This window comes from Corvus kubaryi, unplaced genomic scaffold, assembly GCF_017639235.1.
Source record: "Corvus kubaryi isolate FWS band 111438036 unplaced genomic scaffold, C.kubaryi_AGA036_p1.0 76, whole genome shotgun sequence".
In the NCBI taxonomy this organism is placed as follows: domain Eukaryota; kingdom Metazoa; phylum Chordata; class Aves; order Passeriformes; family Corvidae; genus Corvus; species Corvus kubaryi.
In genome coordinates, this window is record NW_024582063.1 from 4,762,624 (window position 1) to 4,778,464 (window position 15,841).

General features: G+C 46.0%; 2 protein-coding genes across 2 annotated transcripts; both read right to left on the reverse strand.

Annotated features, from left to right (window-relative positions):
* Positions 1-641: 641 nt before the first annotated feature.
* Positions 642-13,104, reverse strand: DTD1 (D-aminoacyl-tRNA deacylase 1). Its single transcript, XM_042051708.1, has 6 exons — positions 12,998-13,104; positions 11,044-11,134; positions 8,856-9,091; positions 5,222-5,319; positions 2,582-2,758; positions 642-1,258 (listed from the first exon to the last, which is right to left on the reverse strand). Exons 1-5 carry the CDS (start codon positions 13,038-13,040, stop codon positions 2,603-2,605), a joined length of 624 nt encoding a protein of 207 aa, XP_041907642.1. The 5' UTR covers positions 13,041-13,104; the 3' UTR covers positions 642-1,258; positions 2,582-2,602.
* A 1,059-nt stretch (positions 13,105-14,163) lies between these two features.
* SMIM26 (small integral membrane protein 26) lies at positions 14,164-15,665 on the reverse strand. The gene is made up of 2 exons (XM_042051709.1): positions 15,516-15,665; positions 14,164-14,653 (listed from the first exon to the last, which is right to left on the reverse strand). The coding sequence occupies exons 1-2, from the start codon at positions 15,631-15,633 to the stop codon at positions 14,469-14,471; spliced, it is 303 nt and encodes a 100-aa protein (XP_041907643.1). The 5' UTR covers positions 15,634-15,665; the 3' UTR covers positions 14,164-14,468.
* Positions 15,666-15,841: the final 176 nt, after the last annotated feature.

The following is a 15,841-nucleotide window of genomic DNA, read 5'->3' on the forward strand; positions in this document are numbered from 1 at the left end:
TGATATTTTACAATACAAGCAGCCCAGAAGTTTTAAAAAAATCCCACAGGGGTTACACAGTGTGCAGCACTGTAACTGTGATGTGCATTTGGATTAACTCTCTCTAGTGAGTTATCCCTACAATCAGGGAGAGAGCTGTGCAGTGGCATCCTGGTTCTGATGGCAGTCACAGCAGGTGCCCAGGGAAGACTGGAAGGACAAGGCAGACCTCAGAAATAGCAAATATAAAAGGTATCATCATCTCTGAAAGAAGTCCAAGTGTAACAATCTGCAGTCTTTTATTTCCCCTGAAGCCTCCTTGGCAGTTTTGCAGCTGCTTCTCAGCTCCTGTTGTTTGCTGGCAGTTTCCAAATGCTCTTCTGCCTCTCATGGGTCTGACAAAAGTGTCTGTCAGCAGCCCTGGATGCAGTAGGTGGAGCAGCTGTGTGGCATTTTGATGGCCACCACAAAATAAATGACTTAGATGTGCTAGAAACAGCAAAGATTTTGGGTCAGCAGCCTGACTTCCAACCTTCCACAGGAGAGGTGGTTGCATTGAAGCAGTAGGTGTTTCTTGGCCTGCAACTTTAGCTCTGTGTCCATCCCCTTTGTTACACCCGGGAGTGACTCAGGAAATGCAATACACAAACACCAACAGGCACTCAGCTGGCATCATTTGTTTATTTAATAAAGTCTTTTCTGGTTTTAAAAAAGTTTACAAGACAGATGTGTTCCACATGATAAACAACTAGAGGCTGATCTTTCCTTGTAATAACTTAATCCATGCAGAAAGACTGGACTGCCTAACCTGATGTTAGGCAGCAGCTAACAATTCACCAGAAGATGCACAGATCTGCACACTGCAATGGAAACAGTAACACATGACACCACAGAGTGAGAATCAATACACAAGCCTACTCAGAGAAATTTTCAGAATTCAAGTGTAAGTTTAAGGAAAAACCCTGATTTATTCTTTAAATGGAGCTCACGTACTGAGAGTGAAATGCTCTGCTACAGTCTGCCTACAGTCACCCTTTACTCAGCAGTTGTGTGAGAACACATACACAGAAATGTCACAAGTCCTTTTCACTACTGACACTACACATTAACAACTGAATCTGATAGCATTGCTTTGGTTGGTTCAAAGCAGAATGATAGGTTTCTAATGTCTTAGCTCTGCCTTCCCGTTTTCCATCCTTTTCCAAAGTTGCTGAAGAGTGTTGCTGAGGCGAATGTTGGGTCTTTTTTCAAGAATCCAGTGTAGCTTTTGTGTAAGAAACTGTGGAAGGCAAACAAACAGGAACATTACTGTAGGTAGAGCAGAAATACAGCAGGATTCCTTCAAATCCCATTGAGAAAAGTATCTTTATTTATTGTCACAGCATGAAAATTAATGCCAGGTTATCTGTATACCACATTTTAGAAATGTTCAGCTGCTTAGAAACCCGAATGTTATTGGAAAGACTGGACTGACCAAAACACTCCAGAAGGCCTGCAAACCCTCTAAAATGCTCTTATTTCAACACATAACCCAGAAACAGTGGGGGGGAAACCTTGTATAGAACAGGAATCATCACCCAATGTCTGACAACCTGGGAAATTCATGGATTTAAAAAAGAAAAGAAAGTTAACTTTGTGAGCAAAGCACAATGCTGAATTGTATAAATCATGGCCAGATTAAACTCTAAGGACAGGAAAATGAAAGGTTAAACCTTAACTTTGTAAAGCTGTTAATAATTAAAACTGCACAGCCAGCTCAGGGCTTCAGTGTGCAGACTGGGATAATAACACTTTCTTGAGAGCTTGGATGTATTTGAAAAGTCAAAATCAGCAATGTGCTTTTCAGGGTCTGTGTCCTGAAGGCTTAAAACTGACTGGAAGAGTATGATAAACACCTATCTACATAGGCAGATAATCCATGACAAAGGATTCAGGTCTGTATTCAGTCTAATTCCTTTCACTGATGTCTAGGCATGTCCTGCAAGTCGAGTGCCTGAAGGGAAAGAAGATCTCCTGCTGCTGCTGAAGTCTGGCTCTCAATGCCTGCCCTAATGTCCTTATTAGATGGTGGAGGTCTGTAAAACAGCCTGTTACTAAATCATCCTGGGAAAGAACAAACTGAGGAGGGGCAGGTGAGAACCATGAAAGAAAGCTGCAGTTCTGCCCTGTCTCCAATTTCTGAGCTGTTTTCCACTTCCACTGCTGGGGACTGTGTGGTATCCGGGCTGGTCCATAGTGAGCTCCCTGCTAGGTGAGGACAGACAGAAATACAGCCCTGTGTCTCTGTGTATCTGAAGAACACAAGGCAGGATTCTGAGTGAAGTCACTGCTGTATTATCAGATCAAGCTTTCAGATTTCCTGAGTCAACATGGAAACGCTCTTGCCTGGACCAAACCCTCAACTCCAGCCAAGCACTCAGTGGGGAAGAGGTTTTCACCCACTCCAGCATTCTGCTGTGCAACTGCAGATGGAAGCAGAGGCTACCCATCAGCAAGATGATAAAATTTCACCTTTCAGCACTTCTAATGCCACTCTCTGCATGTGCTGCTTCACTGAAACAGGCAGGGGGCCAAGCATTACAGAAGAGAGGAGAAGCCAAACCTGAGGCCTGCCTTGGATGAGCTAAGGCTCTCTTTCCGAGGACACATCTCCTTCTGCTCCGCTGCTGGCACTGGGGTCATCCTTGTTTCGGGGGGCATTTCTTTCTCTACTTGACTCAGATGGCACCTTGGTTCTGGTCTTCTCTTTTCTTTGTTGCTGTTTTTCAAGTTTTGTCAGCTATTCACAAAGTAAGGAAAAAACACATCATGGAATAAAACAATTTCAGAAGTCTATTTCTAAGAAATCATAAATGTGAGCATTTGTGTAAAACTTGCAACTTAGATTCACAACACCAATACCTGTATCAACAAAACAAAAAAAAAGAAAAAAAAAAGCTGAAGGCTCAGATTTTCAAAAATTTAGAAAAGACAGTGGATTATCACCATAAGATGACATGATCACCCCAAGTATAAAAGAGAAGTGATTTATTTATATCCCTCTAGCACAAGGAATACAAAAAATACATTTGGATTGACTAATCCAAATGTATTTTTACTAATTACATTGCAAATGACTTATAAAGTTCAGATTACCAATTACAAACACAGACAATTGCTCAGACAAAAAGAGATATTTCACTGTCATATCCAGTGACATAAAAGAGCTATTCATCAGCAATTATTTGTCTAATCTCTTCCTGCTAACGTCACATTAAACACTGCAGGATGGTTCAGTTATCTCTTCTTGCTAAAGCTGAAAGCAAGAATATAAAAACCACACTAATCCTAAGCCTTAGTTCCCATGCTACAAGCAAATCAACAGATTTTTGACAGCAAAAAAAGAATGCAACAGGCAGGGAAGAGGAAAGAGACTAACAATTTAAACTGGCTCTTCTTCATCACATCTTGTGTGATGGATGTCTTGACCCTACCTCCTCTTGGAATTTCTATCAGCTGAACATTGCTGGGACCAGGAGTGGGAGCTATATTCGTTCTTTTCTGTATCTTTTCTGTCTCTTTCTTCTTCTAATTCCCTCTTCACCGAGTTTTGAGCAACTTAAAATCAGACAGGTTTGGAGTTTGTGAAGTTGAATGGGTTAAGTCAATGCATTGTGAAATGTTTTGTGTTAATTGGATGTTGCTCTAAACCTTTGCCAAAGCTCTCTGATTTTCTGAAGGTTGCCAGTAAAGTTTTTGTTGTTTTGACCTCTTGATAATATCCTGTTGGAATTTCTCCCTTGTGTCTAACTCACGGAACATGAAAAAAACATAAGCCCTTTTAAGAGGCTCGTTGAGCAAGTTTTGGGGCCTTACAATGCCAGAGAAAGTTTTCAAACAAGCATCCTTGCCTGTCTTCAGCCCAAGTTGTGGCCACCAGGAAGATGTTGTCACATGGGTATAGCAGGCAGCCTTGAACAAGCCAATATTCCCCAAGAAAGAACTGAAACCTTGCAGTATCCTGCACGCCTTGGTAATTCCTTGGTTATTTTACATCTACACACAGGGCAGCAGTTCTCACTCCAAAATCAGAGCTGCTGCTGCTGCTAATTATGCATGGTTTGGCCTGAGAACTCTTTGGGTAAAACTGTGAGGGTACAGAAAGAAGAGAAACAGAAAGAAGAGAAACAGAAGTAGTTCTTTCAGGGGCTAAAACATCATACAAGAATAGAGAACAGAATTTGAAGGTAAAAACGAAACCGACTTCAAACCAAAATACCCAAGCTATTAAGGCAACACAGGGCACTTGTATCTGCTCATTTCATAGCTGGAGGACTTGTTGAGAAGGATGCTGTGAGGGACAGTATCAAAAGCTTTACTAAAATCCAGAAAAACTAAATCCACCACCTTCCCTTCCTTCACTTGGCAGGTGACCTTATTGTAGAAGAGTATCAGTTAGACAGGACTTTCTCTTTTGAATCCATGTTGACTGTGCATTGTCCTTTAAATGCCTTTCAACAGCACCCAGCATAGTCTTCTGCATAATTTTTCCAGGCACTAAGGTTAGATTAACAGGCTTCTAGTTCCCTGTTCTTCCCTCATGTCCTTTTTATAAACTGCAGTAACAATTTCAACAAGTGAAGCATTAAACAAATAACGTTGGTGTGGCCTTGCTGAAGCCCAGTTGGTAATGACAATCCCTCCCCCTTTTCTTTTAGCCTGGAAAAGTTGGCCACTGTTGTGTTTAGAGGATGAGGAAGCCTCACCACTGCACCTGGTTTTCAGCACAGCTTGTGCTGTTACTCAGCAGAGCTAACTCTCCTCTCCAATCCAGACTTAAATTTGGGGCTGAAATTCACTGTTCCCTTGTTTCTGACAGAGAGGCACCTCTCCACTTCCAGCCAGTCACCCACATGCAAAAGCACCCACATGGCAAGAAACTTCACTAAAGGCAGGGGGGGTGGTCCAGACATATTAAAAACATTGTTAATGAGTCCTGATTAAACAACAGCTTTAATGAGGAGGAGGAATAAACTGTGAAAAGCTGTTTTGCATTACATACACACAACCTTTCCCAGGACTGCAGGCAGCCATCAACAGACCAGGGAACTGAAGAAAACAACGCAGTTATTTGACTGTTCAGAGGCTGCACAGGAATGACAAGGTCCTTGTGCCTAAGGGAAGCTGTACTGCTTCACAACAGGAATGCTACAATTTTGCAGAGGATACACATCCTTTCCAGACAGACCTATGGGTCACTTACTTGTTTAGGGTCAACAGTGGCTGCTGGGGACTCCAGTTCTATTGTTACAGGACCATCATTCTGGATGTGGACCTGCATGTAGGCACCAAATTTGCCATCTGAAAAGGGAAGAGACAACAAGTTCTCAGGACCTTTGGAAGGAAAACACACACCAAAGATTTTACCAAGTGTGATACCACAAAGAAATGAAAAATACATAAAAGGGCAGCCAACCATTGAACTGCAGAGAGCTACTAAGAAAAAAACAGTGTATGTGCACCCAGGTATGTAGTTTGAAATTCAGAGAGGCTAAATAGAGAAACATGCACAAAACAAACCCAGTCTACAGGTAATCAAGGTGTCCACAGTTCAGGATGGGCACCACAGTTCTCACAGGCAGGAGGTGAAATTTTAAAGGACCCAGCTGGGACCCAGTCCAATTAGCCAGTTGATGTTTTGAAGAAACTTTATATATAGGCAAAAGGTAAGAAGACCTGGAGCCTACTCTGAAGCATTTGACATTGAATACTCTAGAGCAGGGGACACTGGGGTGCAGCTCAGTCCCAATCTGCTACAGCCATTTCTACATTCCTGTTTGTAACCTAGGCTGGTCTTTGAGAGTTACACAGATGTAACCTATACCCTGTGACCACAAAAGCCAGTCAAAACTAATGCATCTTTCTTTAACAAAATAATGAACAAAGAATATTATCTTGAACTTTATTAGTGAGAGAACAACTATTTGAATTACTCTCTACAATCATCCCATCCCTCTGCTGTACTTTACTCACAAAAAAGGATGGCCTTTTCCATTTCCCATTCATATGTATGGACCAAAAAAAACCCATGAACTTCACAAGTCCCTTTTTTGAGGGTGATAAAGTGGTCAAATAAGCCCCCACCTTTACCAGAACACTCAAAGCACTCCTGTGCTCACAAGAACTTTCTACCTTGTTTTGGCACCAGAACTACTGTCAAGGAACATCTTTCTGTAACAGCTCCCTCCCATTCTCCTCACACGTTTAAATTTCTAGTTACTACTCTTCAGTGTAGTAAATTTTTTCCCACTCTAAGACTTCTGGACTGATCAATTCATCTTGCAACATCTTGTGCAATAAAATAGGATCCTAGAAGTATCATTAAAGTGACAAGTTCATTCTGCTGGACATCCATCTCTCCAAATTCCTTGCCTCTAAAAATCCGGCACACATGCCTTCCTCAGATGGAAGATCTTTACCTGAGGTGAGTCAGAGAAGCCACATCTGAGCCATAAACACTTGAAAAAGAGGTATCATTTACTTCCAGAGTATTTTTGTACGTATTTTGAGCCTTATGACCCAGAAATTTCACACTGGTTTTACACTTCTAAGCTTGTCTACTTGCAAAGTTATTCTTAATTAACCTCGTGTGCATACTCTTGCTCCAGATAAGAGTGCTTATTCTGAAGTGACAACACTCACAAAGGGAATTAATCAGGGAGAATAATTATGCTTTCAACTTGTACCAAACCTTAATCTGAATTAAACTCTTCCTTGTGGAACAATCCTCTCATATTGACTTAGATATTACTACTAAGGGAGTAAGACATTTCACACTCCTTGCCATGTTAATCTTTACTGCCTCAGAGGACTAAATCCACATTCAAGACAGAGAGCAAAGGCCCTGACTCATAAGGAGGGCCTTGGTAGGTCTGATATTTGGATATCAGCTTGCACAACATGAATGCTCAGGTCTGCAGTCACCAGCTCTGCTCCTCAGAGTAGACTGAGATGTTTAAGAACAAAAGTGCTGAAGCACAACAGACAAGCACTTCTGATGCAGCCTTTTCCTATATGTGGGTGCCCATGTGTTAAATTGTGTTAAGGTAGGAACCATGGCTCTGAACCTTCTCCAAGATTTTGTTTGTCAAGTGTCCCACTGCTCTTGGTGTGAAAGAATGGTTTGTGCTTCTCTTTGGGGAGCACTTCCCATTCTGAGCTCCTGGCTGGCAAGCTCCAGATAGATCAGGGAGCAGAAAGGAGCTGCCTGCCCAGCACTTAAAACTTCCAACAGCCAAATTCTCTACTGAACACAAACAGGAACCACAAAGCACGAGGCTCTTAGGAGATATGACAAGACCTTTATTGATCTGTCTTTGCCTCAGCTACACAAATTCCAGTTTCAGTGATTAAATTACTCCTCTAAGATGCATTAAGCAATTTGTAAGATCAAAGGGAAGGGCACCTATAGCAATCCAGAGAATCAAACTCTCATCTCCCAGTAACTACAACTGGTGTGTGTGTGTGCCTATGTGTATGTAGGGGCAGTGTCAGTACAGATTTTCCAGACAGCAAAGAAGCAAAAAACACTGGCAAAACAATTGGCACAGCAGAAACTTCGACCTGAGAGAATCTTAATAGACTTGGATGCAACACACCATAACTGGCACAGCTTAATAAGAAAGCAAAATCATAAACTGACAGGTAGCTCCAGTGCTGCCAGCAGTTTTAAATGCATGTGTTATCTGACACACTAGCACTCTTACACTTCCAAATCTGTGGTTTCAGCACAGAAAAAAAATGCAGAAGTCAAAGATCTTCTTGCAGAAAGCACTGGGAAAAAAAGTGCCAAAATATGGGCACTTAATATTCATTTCAGGTATACAACTGCTATTCACTGAGAGAAGGAATTCAAAAAGCTGCTGTCAAAATATAAACTGGTTGAAGGGGTATCAGAAATGCACTCCTTATCAGGAACAAACGTTGATTGGAAGAACATATCAAGCTTGAAAAGCTTGAAAAAACTGACTTTTTTGTGTGCTTTTCACTGTCCCTCCTTGGAAAGCACTGGGATAATTACCCTAACCTAGAGTCAATATGAAAATTAGCCTCTTAATCTTTCCCCAGCTATCAGTTTTCTGTCTTTTTTTACTTTTTTCCTCGTAAGGAAAGTAAGGTCAACCATAATCTATTAACAGCCACTATTTAAAAAATAGTCTTTTCTAAAAACTTGTCTTCTGTCAAGTGTAGCAAAAAGTCAAATGTGAATATGAAAATGGACAGAAAGCACTCAGAAAACCAAACAGAAAAGACTGAGTATGGACAGAGCACAAATACGCAGGGAAGCCAGGCATTCTCTGGTAAAGAGAAAACTGTTCCACACACAACACAGAATTGAGGAAAGAGAGCCTATATCAAAAGCTGTTCTTAAGTAGCACATTACACCTCCCACTGTCACAATTCCATTTAACAGGATGTGGAAGTGACAGATGGAACTGTGCTGTCCATCACATACTGGTGACACCTTGGAACCTGACTGAATACACTTCTCAGAAAAAATTGCATTTCTTGGGTAAATCTAACTACACAGCACAAAACATCCAGCCTTTGAGGGAGCCTGACCTCAGAGTTTGTTCTCATGGCTGCAGCTTCTCTGGGCTGCTCATGTTGTGCAGCCAAAAGGAATACAAGAACATCTACAGGTCATGCAGAGGAAGGCCAGGAAACAGCTTGGCTAGAAGACTGGAGTGGTCACCCTGACAGGCTCTACTGAAAATACCATAACATCCCCCCAGCTACAGAAAACCACAGAATAAAGAAAGCAACACTCAGGAGGGAACACACACGACAAGTGTCCACTGGTCACACCAAGGACCTTACCAGCCTTCTGTCCTTACCTTTAATAAGCTCTGGTTTGTAGGCTTTTCTTAGCTGCTCTAGGAAGTTGTTATAAAAAGACTCTGCCTGCTCCGTGGGCATTGCCATGTGATAGTCAGGCTTGTTTCCCTTCAGGATGCACTGGAGAGTAAATTGGCTCACACACAACACTTCATACTGTTTATCCATCACACTTTTGGACCAGTGCTTCCCACTTTCATCTTCAAAGACTCTCAAGTTCAAGATCTTTCGAACCCTAGGAGGAGGAGAAGATAATTCCTAAATTGTCCCACACAGGATCAACAGGTACCATACAGAATGAGAACAGATGCATATTCAGTCTGCCTCCACATAACAAGATATCCCTCTGCACCTTCATTCCCAGCCATGGGAATCTCATCACATTAGGCCATAACCAAGAGAGCCCTTGGTTAGATGATTAACCCACACCATCATTTTACAGAGTCTGGTATCAGGACAGAATAATTGCATGTTACACAGTGACATAAAGATGGCACAGGAAGTAAGAAAGCTCACTCTTTACTATCTGCTTTCATGTGTCACAGCATTATTGAAAGTGTGAACAGCTTTAGGAATTTTAATCCTCCCACCGCACCGGGAAATCACACTCAATAGGAAATGAGATCATCCTAAAATGTGTTTAAAACTGTGGGTTTTTGTTTCCAATCATGATTCACATATACTCCTCCTGCTTTGTCACTCCCTAGCACTATTCCCAAACCAGGCCCCATAAGCCAGATGATGAAAACAATTTTTCATCAGGATGAGAGGAGGAATCCAAGGAACAGGAGAGAACTGCAGCTGGCAGCAAAGTGGTTTGAATTTTGAGCCGATTTTCTAAAGATAGGGGACAGAAATGACTGGCTCAAGCAACAAGGGGACCTTCACAAGTGGATCATGAGAAGTGGCAGGCAGCTGCAACCTAGTCCATGCCAGGACTTTAACTGGTAACAGGACTGCATGCAAGCCACTCTCCTGTCTTTGGTTTCTTCTTCTGGCTTCTTCACACCTGCAGCACCAAGGGAGCCTATCCAGTGCAAAGCGTTTCAGCTGCAGTCATCAGCCAGGCATTTTGCACTGCACCAGAGGTGAGGCAGTCAGTGTAAGATAAAGCTGAGATTTTGTTGTGGTCTAGCTTCAGGGCTTTGCCATGACTAAGGCACAGTCACAAGAACACCCTTGCCAATTTGTGTGTGTCAACAGCAAACAGAATTAACTCCTGAATGAAGTGGATTGTTGAAAGCATCCACTGGAAGGCACCAGCAGAAGCCTTAAATCATCAACACTACTCTGTTTTCTTCACAGAGATGTTCATTGTTTCATTTACAGGATTACTAAAGTTTCCTTTAATAGGACCTGAAAAGCCTGGTTAAGCTGATTTCTCTCAGTCCTTTTGCCCAGATGCTGGCTTCCTGCCCTTCCTGTGTCAGCCATCCCAACAACCTGGTGTGTAGAGCATGGTAGCTACAGACCTCCTGCCTGCAAAATTCAGAAGCAGCTTCCACATTCACCAAGGTAGGGATCAGAAGCGATGGCAGAGCAGAAGTTACACACTAAGGAAGGCAAACAGTAAGGCAAGCCCATGGAGCATGTGAGAATAAAAACCCCTTCTTGACATCAATCAGCACCACTCCCTGTTTCTTCTTTGCCTTTGCAAGGACTTAGGTCAGCCCTAGAGCAATAACCAGCCCAAAAGAGACAGAAGAAGCCCCTGGAGAGCTCTCCCTTTGCATGTGTTTTCTGGCTGAATTCCACTATTCTGTGGCCATAGAACAGATGGCCAGAGCCAGTCCCCCAGGCTGCCAAAACTGATGCCTGTTTACAGACAAGCAACCGACAAGACTACCCTGCCTTTAGGAAGAACAAAACTCATGTGCAAGCTAAAAGGAGAGTTTGAGGTTTCTGTTAAATCCCATCCTTGAAGGACGGATTTTTTTTGACTCAAAAAGGACAGACACCTAAAAAAATCTGTTCTTGATAAAAAACACATAGCAGAAAATGGGAATAGATTTTTCTCAATGGAACATGAAGAATAAACTCTAAGAAACCTGTATTCAAGGTAAAATCTGAAGAGAAACTAACAGGCAAACCTGAATTTCCCAATAAGAATAGCTGATTTGTTTAGCTACTGCACAGGTATCAGCACTGCACAAATGGAAGAGTACAGGGCAAAAGGGAGTGACTTACATGTGCTCCAGCTCTCTTTGTGTATCTTCCAAAGAAATGCCCAGCAGCACACAGAGGCCTCGTCCTATTGAACTGATTTGTTCACCTCCCACTGGAGAAAGGAGAGAGGGAAAAGAAAAATAAGGCTAAATGCACTGTCTTGTTTTATGGCACATGTAAAGACTGGTTTCAGCTGGCCAACCACTAAAGAAAACAGCATTCTAAATCCTGTTTCCTCTGTCTTAAGTTTGTAGATTTGAAAGATCACATGGAAACATTCTTTCAAAAGCTTTCAAACATCACCACTTCTTTATGAGCTTGTAACTACTCCAGCATTTAAAAACACTGTATAAAGATTTTTTTTTTTACTACAACTGGATCAGCTGTGGTAACCAGAGAAGTGGTAAAACTCTTTCCAATCCTTGAAAAATTATCCACCTGGTTGATGCCACTAAGCGTAATTTCTCTGCTCCACCATTCCCTTCATACTTTGCATTTTTTGTGAAAAGGTGATTTCTACCTGATAGAGTCCTCATGGATTTTTTGAAATATGACTTTCAACAACCTCCAAATTCTGCCCTCCTAATTGGGAAAACAACCCCTTTCATGACATTTACAGTAAAACACAAACTATCATAGATCTGCTGTGTTTTCCTAAGAATTGTTTTAAATTACCTTAATTTAATTATCTTAACGTGGTTGACCCTGAGATGACTGCAGTAAGAATAAATGCAGTCTTAAAACTGAGATAAGCACCAGCTCCCCCGCTGTTAAAACTGCATCCAGGTTCACGACTGGAACAAAAAGGTCCAAACATCCCATAAAATGAAAGGAGATCAGGCCTCCAGTGAAAGCTGAAAGTGACTGGGCACTAGTGGCCAGATCAGGGCATGAGTCCTCTAGCCCAGAAGCGCTCTGTTAAGTACAGCACTGTCTCTCTCACAGAGTGATATCTCAAAATCTTCAACAGCCACAAACAACAGTTTAAATTTTCCCCAGAAAAGTGATACCAAGTCAGCAAGAACACCAGTGCTGACAGGGTCTGACCAGCTGTGCCCACAGTCCCAGCTGTGCACAAAAGCTGTGCCCTTACAGACACATTCTGCCAGTGCTGATGCACAAGCAGAAGCTGTTGGATAACTGCTGCACACCCAGGACTCCCACAGCAGACATTCACTGCCTCACAGGCAAACTTCTTGGGGATTTTAAGCCCCTTGAGCACAGAAGGTCCAAACCAATAGCAGGGACATTCCATGAGGACACATCATTCCTACTGGCACCAGGGCTAGACCCAGGCATGCAGTGCCTGGTGGCAGCTGGGACAGCACCGCTGGCACACACAGGCAATGCAAAAAGGTGAGCCAGGCTGCACTGTCACCTTGCCTGCGATGCACTGAGGTGACAGCGACTGTAGTGCCAAAGCATGCATGCCACGGGAGAGGGACACTGGGATGGCACTGCCACCACACGCACAGCAATGCGAGGCCGTGACCAGGGCAGCCCCACTAACACAGCATCAAGGCGGTGTCACAGCACCAAGCCTGACAGAGCCCAAGAAGCGTTCGGACAATGCTCACAAGCACATGGTGTGATTCTTGGGGACGTCCTACGCAGGGCTAAGAGCTGGACTCAGTGATTCTTGCGGGTCCAACTCGGAATATTCTTGTGATTCCGTGAACACAAGCGATGCAAGATGACTGCGACTGTGCTGCCAACACAAAGGCGCTCGAGGAGGCGATGGCAGCGCGACTGCCAACCCACGCCTGCCAGCCAAGGCTGCGCACAGAGCTCCATACACCCCCCCCACACGCACCCCACGGGGGCCGGCGGCCGGGCCCCCGGGGGAGCCGCAAGCGAGCCGCCCCACGCCAAACCCACGCGGGGGGACAAGGAGAAGGGAGCGCCCACACAGCCACACAGCCACACGCACAGCCGCCCCCGGCGCCCCGCAGCCCCGCGGCCGGGGCACACTGACCTGTGACGCTGGCCTGGGCCACCCGCTGCACGATCGCCTTCATGGCGCAGCGCAGCGCGGCCGGCGCCGAGCGGGGACAGCGGCGGCGCCCGGCAGCGGCGGCCGCTCCCCGCGCCCGCACGCAGCGCCCCCCGGCGGGCGGGAGGTGCCGCCGCAGCCCCGGCACCGCCGCTGGATAGGGAATTCCATCGGGAAGGGACAGGTGCGCACAGGACAGGCGCGTTCACATGTTTGGCCTTCCTCCTATCGCCTATACGGATTTGGGGAGGCGCCTACAAAAAGGAGAATATGCAGGTAAGCAGAGCGGCACCTGCTATAGGAACAGCTATAGGGACACAGCGACGTGCCCATAAAAATGAGTGGCTGGGAGGAGCCCTTGGGAAAAGGAGGGGGTGGCTGTAAGGACCTGAGGAATCTATGTGGAAAGGTGGGTCTGTAGGTGCATGGGCTGGCTGGCACTTGGGTTGTAAAAGCTCCTATAGAATCACAGAATGGTGTGGGTTGGAAAGGACCTTATCACCTCATCCCAACTCACTGCTGTGGGCAGGGACACTGCACTAGGCCAAGGTCTTATCCAAAACCTGGCCTTGAACATTTCCACAGCTGGGGCATCCACAACCTCCCCGGGCAACCTGTTCAGTGCCTCACCACTCTCACAGTAAAAAATGTCTTCCTAATATCTAACCTAAATTTCCCCTCTTTTTATTTGTACCCATTCCCCCTTGTCATATCACCACAGTTCCTGACGGAGAGTTCCTCTCCAGCATCCCTGCAAGGCCCCCTTCAGAGACTGGAAGGATCTGGAAGCTGAGGTGTGTGGGCAAAGGAGCTTGAGACAGCTTTCCACACAGCAAGATGGGAAACCTTAGAGACCCATGTGGGGCAGGGCACGATGTGTCCTAAAAGGGAGAGCCCCAACAGAAACAGGGAAGCCCCCACAGAAAGGAAGCTCTGCTAGTGCAGGGCCTTGGGTCAGCTCTCCCAGAAGGGAGGCCATGTCCGTAGGAGCTGCAGGAAGCATTAGTTACGGCCACAGAGCTGAGGGACAGTACCCTACAAGGAGATGTAGCATGTGTAAGGGTCAGGGAAACCCCTAAAGAAACAAGAGCCTAGAGCAGAACATTCAGTAAGTTTTTAGCTTACAGAAACACTCCTGCACTTGTAACTCATCTCTTGGGAGCTTTTATTTGAAGGACCATTAAGAACTCTGTACCTAAAACATTAAACTATGTTCCTTCCCATTTACTAATCGTTCCTGAAGTATCCATTTCAGAGCTGCCCAGCTGAGGAGCCATCCCGGGTACATCCTGGATCATCCAGGTACGTCCTGCACACCAGCTGGGAAAGCAACTTCACACCAGCTGGTCAGAGCTGCTGTTTCAGCAACGCAAGGGACAGTTTTCCAGCAGTGGTCTGGTGCCAGGCACTGGAATGAGGTTCTCCGGCACAACATTCTGAGCTTTTGGACAGCTCACTTTTCGGAAGGAGGGTCGTCATTAGGAACAAAGAATGACACCACACGCCTGAGCAGTCGAGTGAGAGGAGGCTGAACCTCTTTGTATGTTATTTCTGTTGTCACTGTCAATCCAAAAGGATATTCCTTAGTGTGTACTTCCTTGCGGATCCCTTGGTTTGCCTCAGGATCATTTGCATTCTCTGAGGAACAGAAAGGGCGGGGGGGGAAGACAAAAAAGAGCATAGCAATAAAAATGTTTTATCCCTTCATCATGGAACAACAACAGCCGCACAGGCATTCAGTATTTTTTTGCTTTTTCCTCACATTCTGAGGAATAGATAGCAAAGATCTGTTAACTGTGTAGCCAGAAAAAGCGATTTACTAAGGTAGATCAGATACCTGCACTGGTACTGGCCAAGAACCAGTACCACAGGAGCAGTAACTACCAGCTTCCCAAACTACCCACATTAAAGCTAGCCCAAGCAGCCCAATGCGACTGCCTCTTACTTCCACTCTCTGCCCACCCTCTCGGCAAAGAAATGCTTCCTAATGTCCAGCCTAATCCTGCCCCAGAAAATCTTTGAACCATTCCCACAGCGCAAATAAAAGCAACAGGTTGGGAAGAGTCTAGTCCCCGTTCCTGTGACCCGAGATAAAGCACGAGCTTCTCCCATCAACACGGAATTTAGCTCCCTTCCGGGGGGGCTGTCAGGGGGCGCGGGCGGACACCGGGGTCACTCGGCCGGCCCGAGCGGAGGCTGCGCTCCGCCGGCCGCACAGCCCAAGTGCCACGAGCAGCGGGCGGGCGGCACCGGGCCTTGCACTCCCCGGCCGGGGGAAGGGGCGGGAGCGGGGCTGAGGGGAATGCCGGCGCTGTGCCCTGGCACCCAGGAGAGCCCAGGACCCGCGAGCACCCGAGCTCCCCCTCAGGCAAGCCCCGCCCCCGAGCAAGCCCCGCTCCGGACACGACTCGTGCCCGACCGGGCCCGCCCTCAGCGAAGCCGAGGTCGTGTCGCTCCCTCCCCACCCCCCGGAGGTGACCGCAGGCCCCGTGCCCGGTACCGATGCTGGCTTTGTTCTGGCGGCTGTAGTAGATGAGGGCGCCCAGCGTGGTCCAGCCGCCCAGCGAGTAGAGCAGCGCGGCCCTCGCGTTCCACACGGCCGCGCGCGCCGGCTTCATCGCCCCCCCGCGGATGCGCGCGGCGCCCCGCCCCCAACCGGGCACGCGCGCAGGGGCGGGGCCGCGCCGCGAGGGGAAAAGGCGCCAAGGCCCGCCCATGGCACCAACAGGGGGATTTGGGGACAGCGCTAAGGAGCAGCGCTCCTACCCGGTTTCATTTTTCATTAATACAGCCCCGCGGTTGCCGAGACACCTCTTAAGAACATTA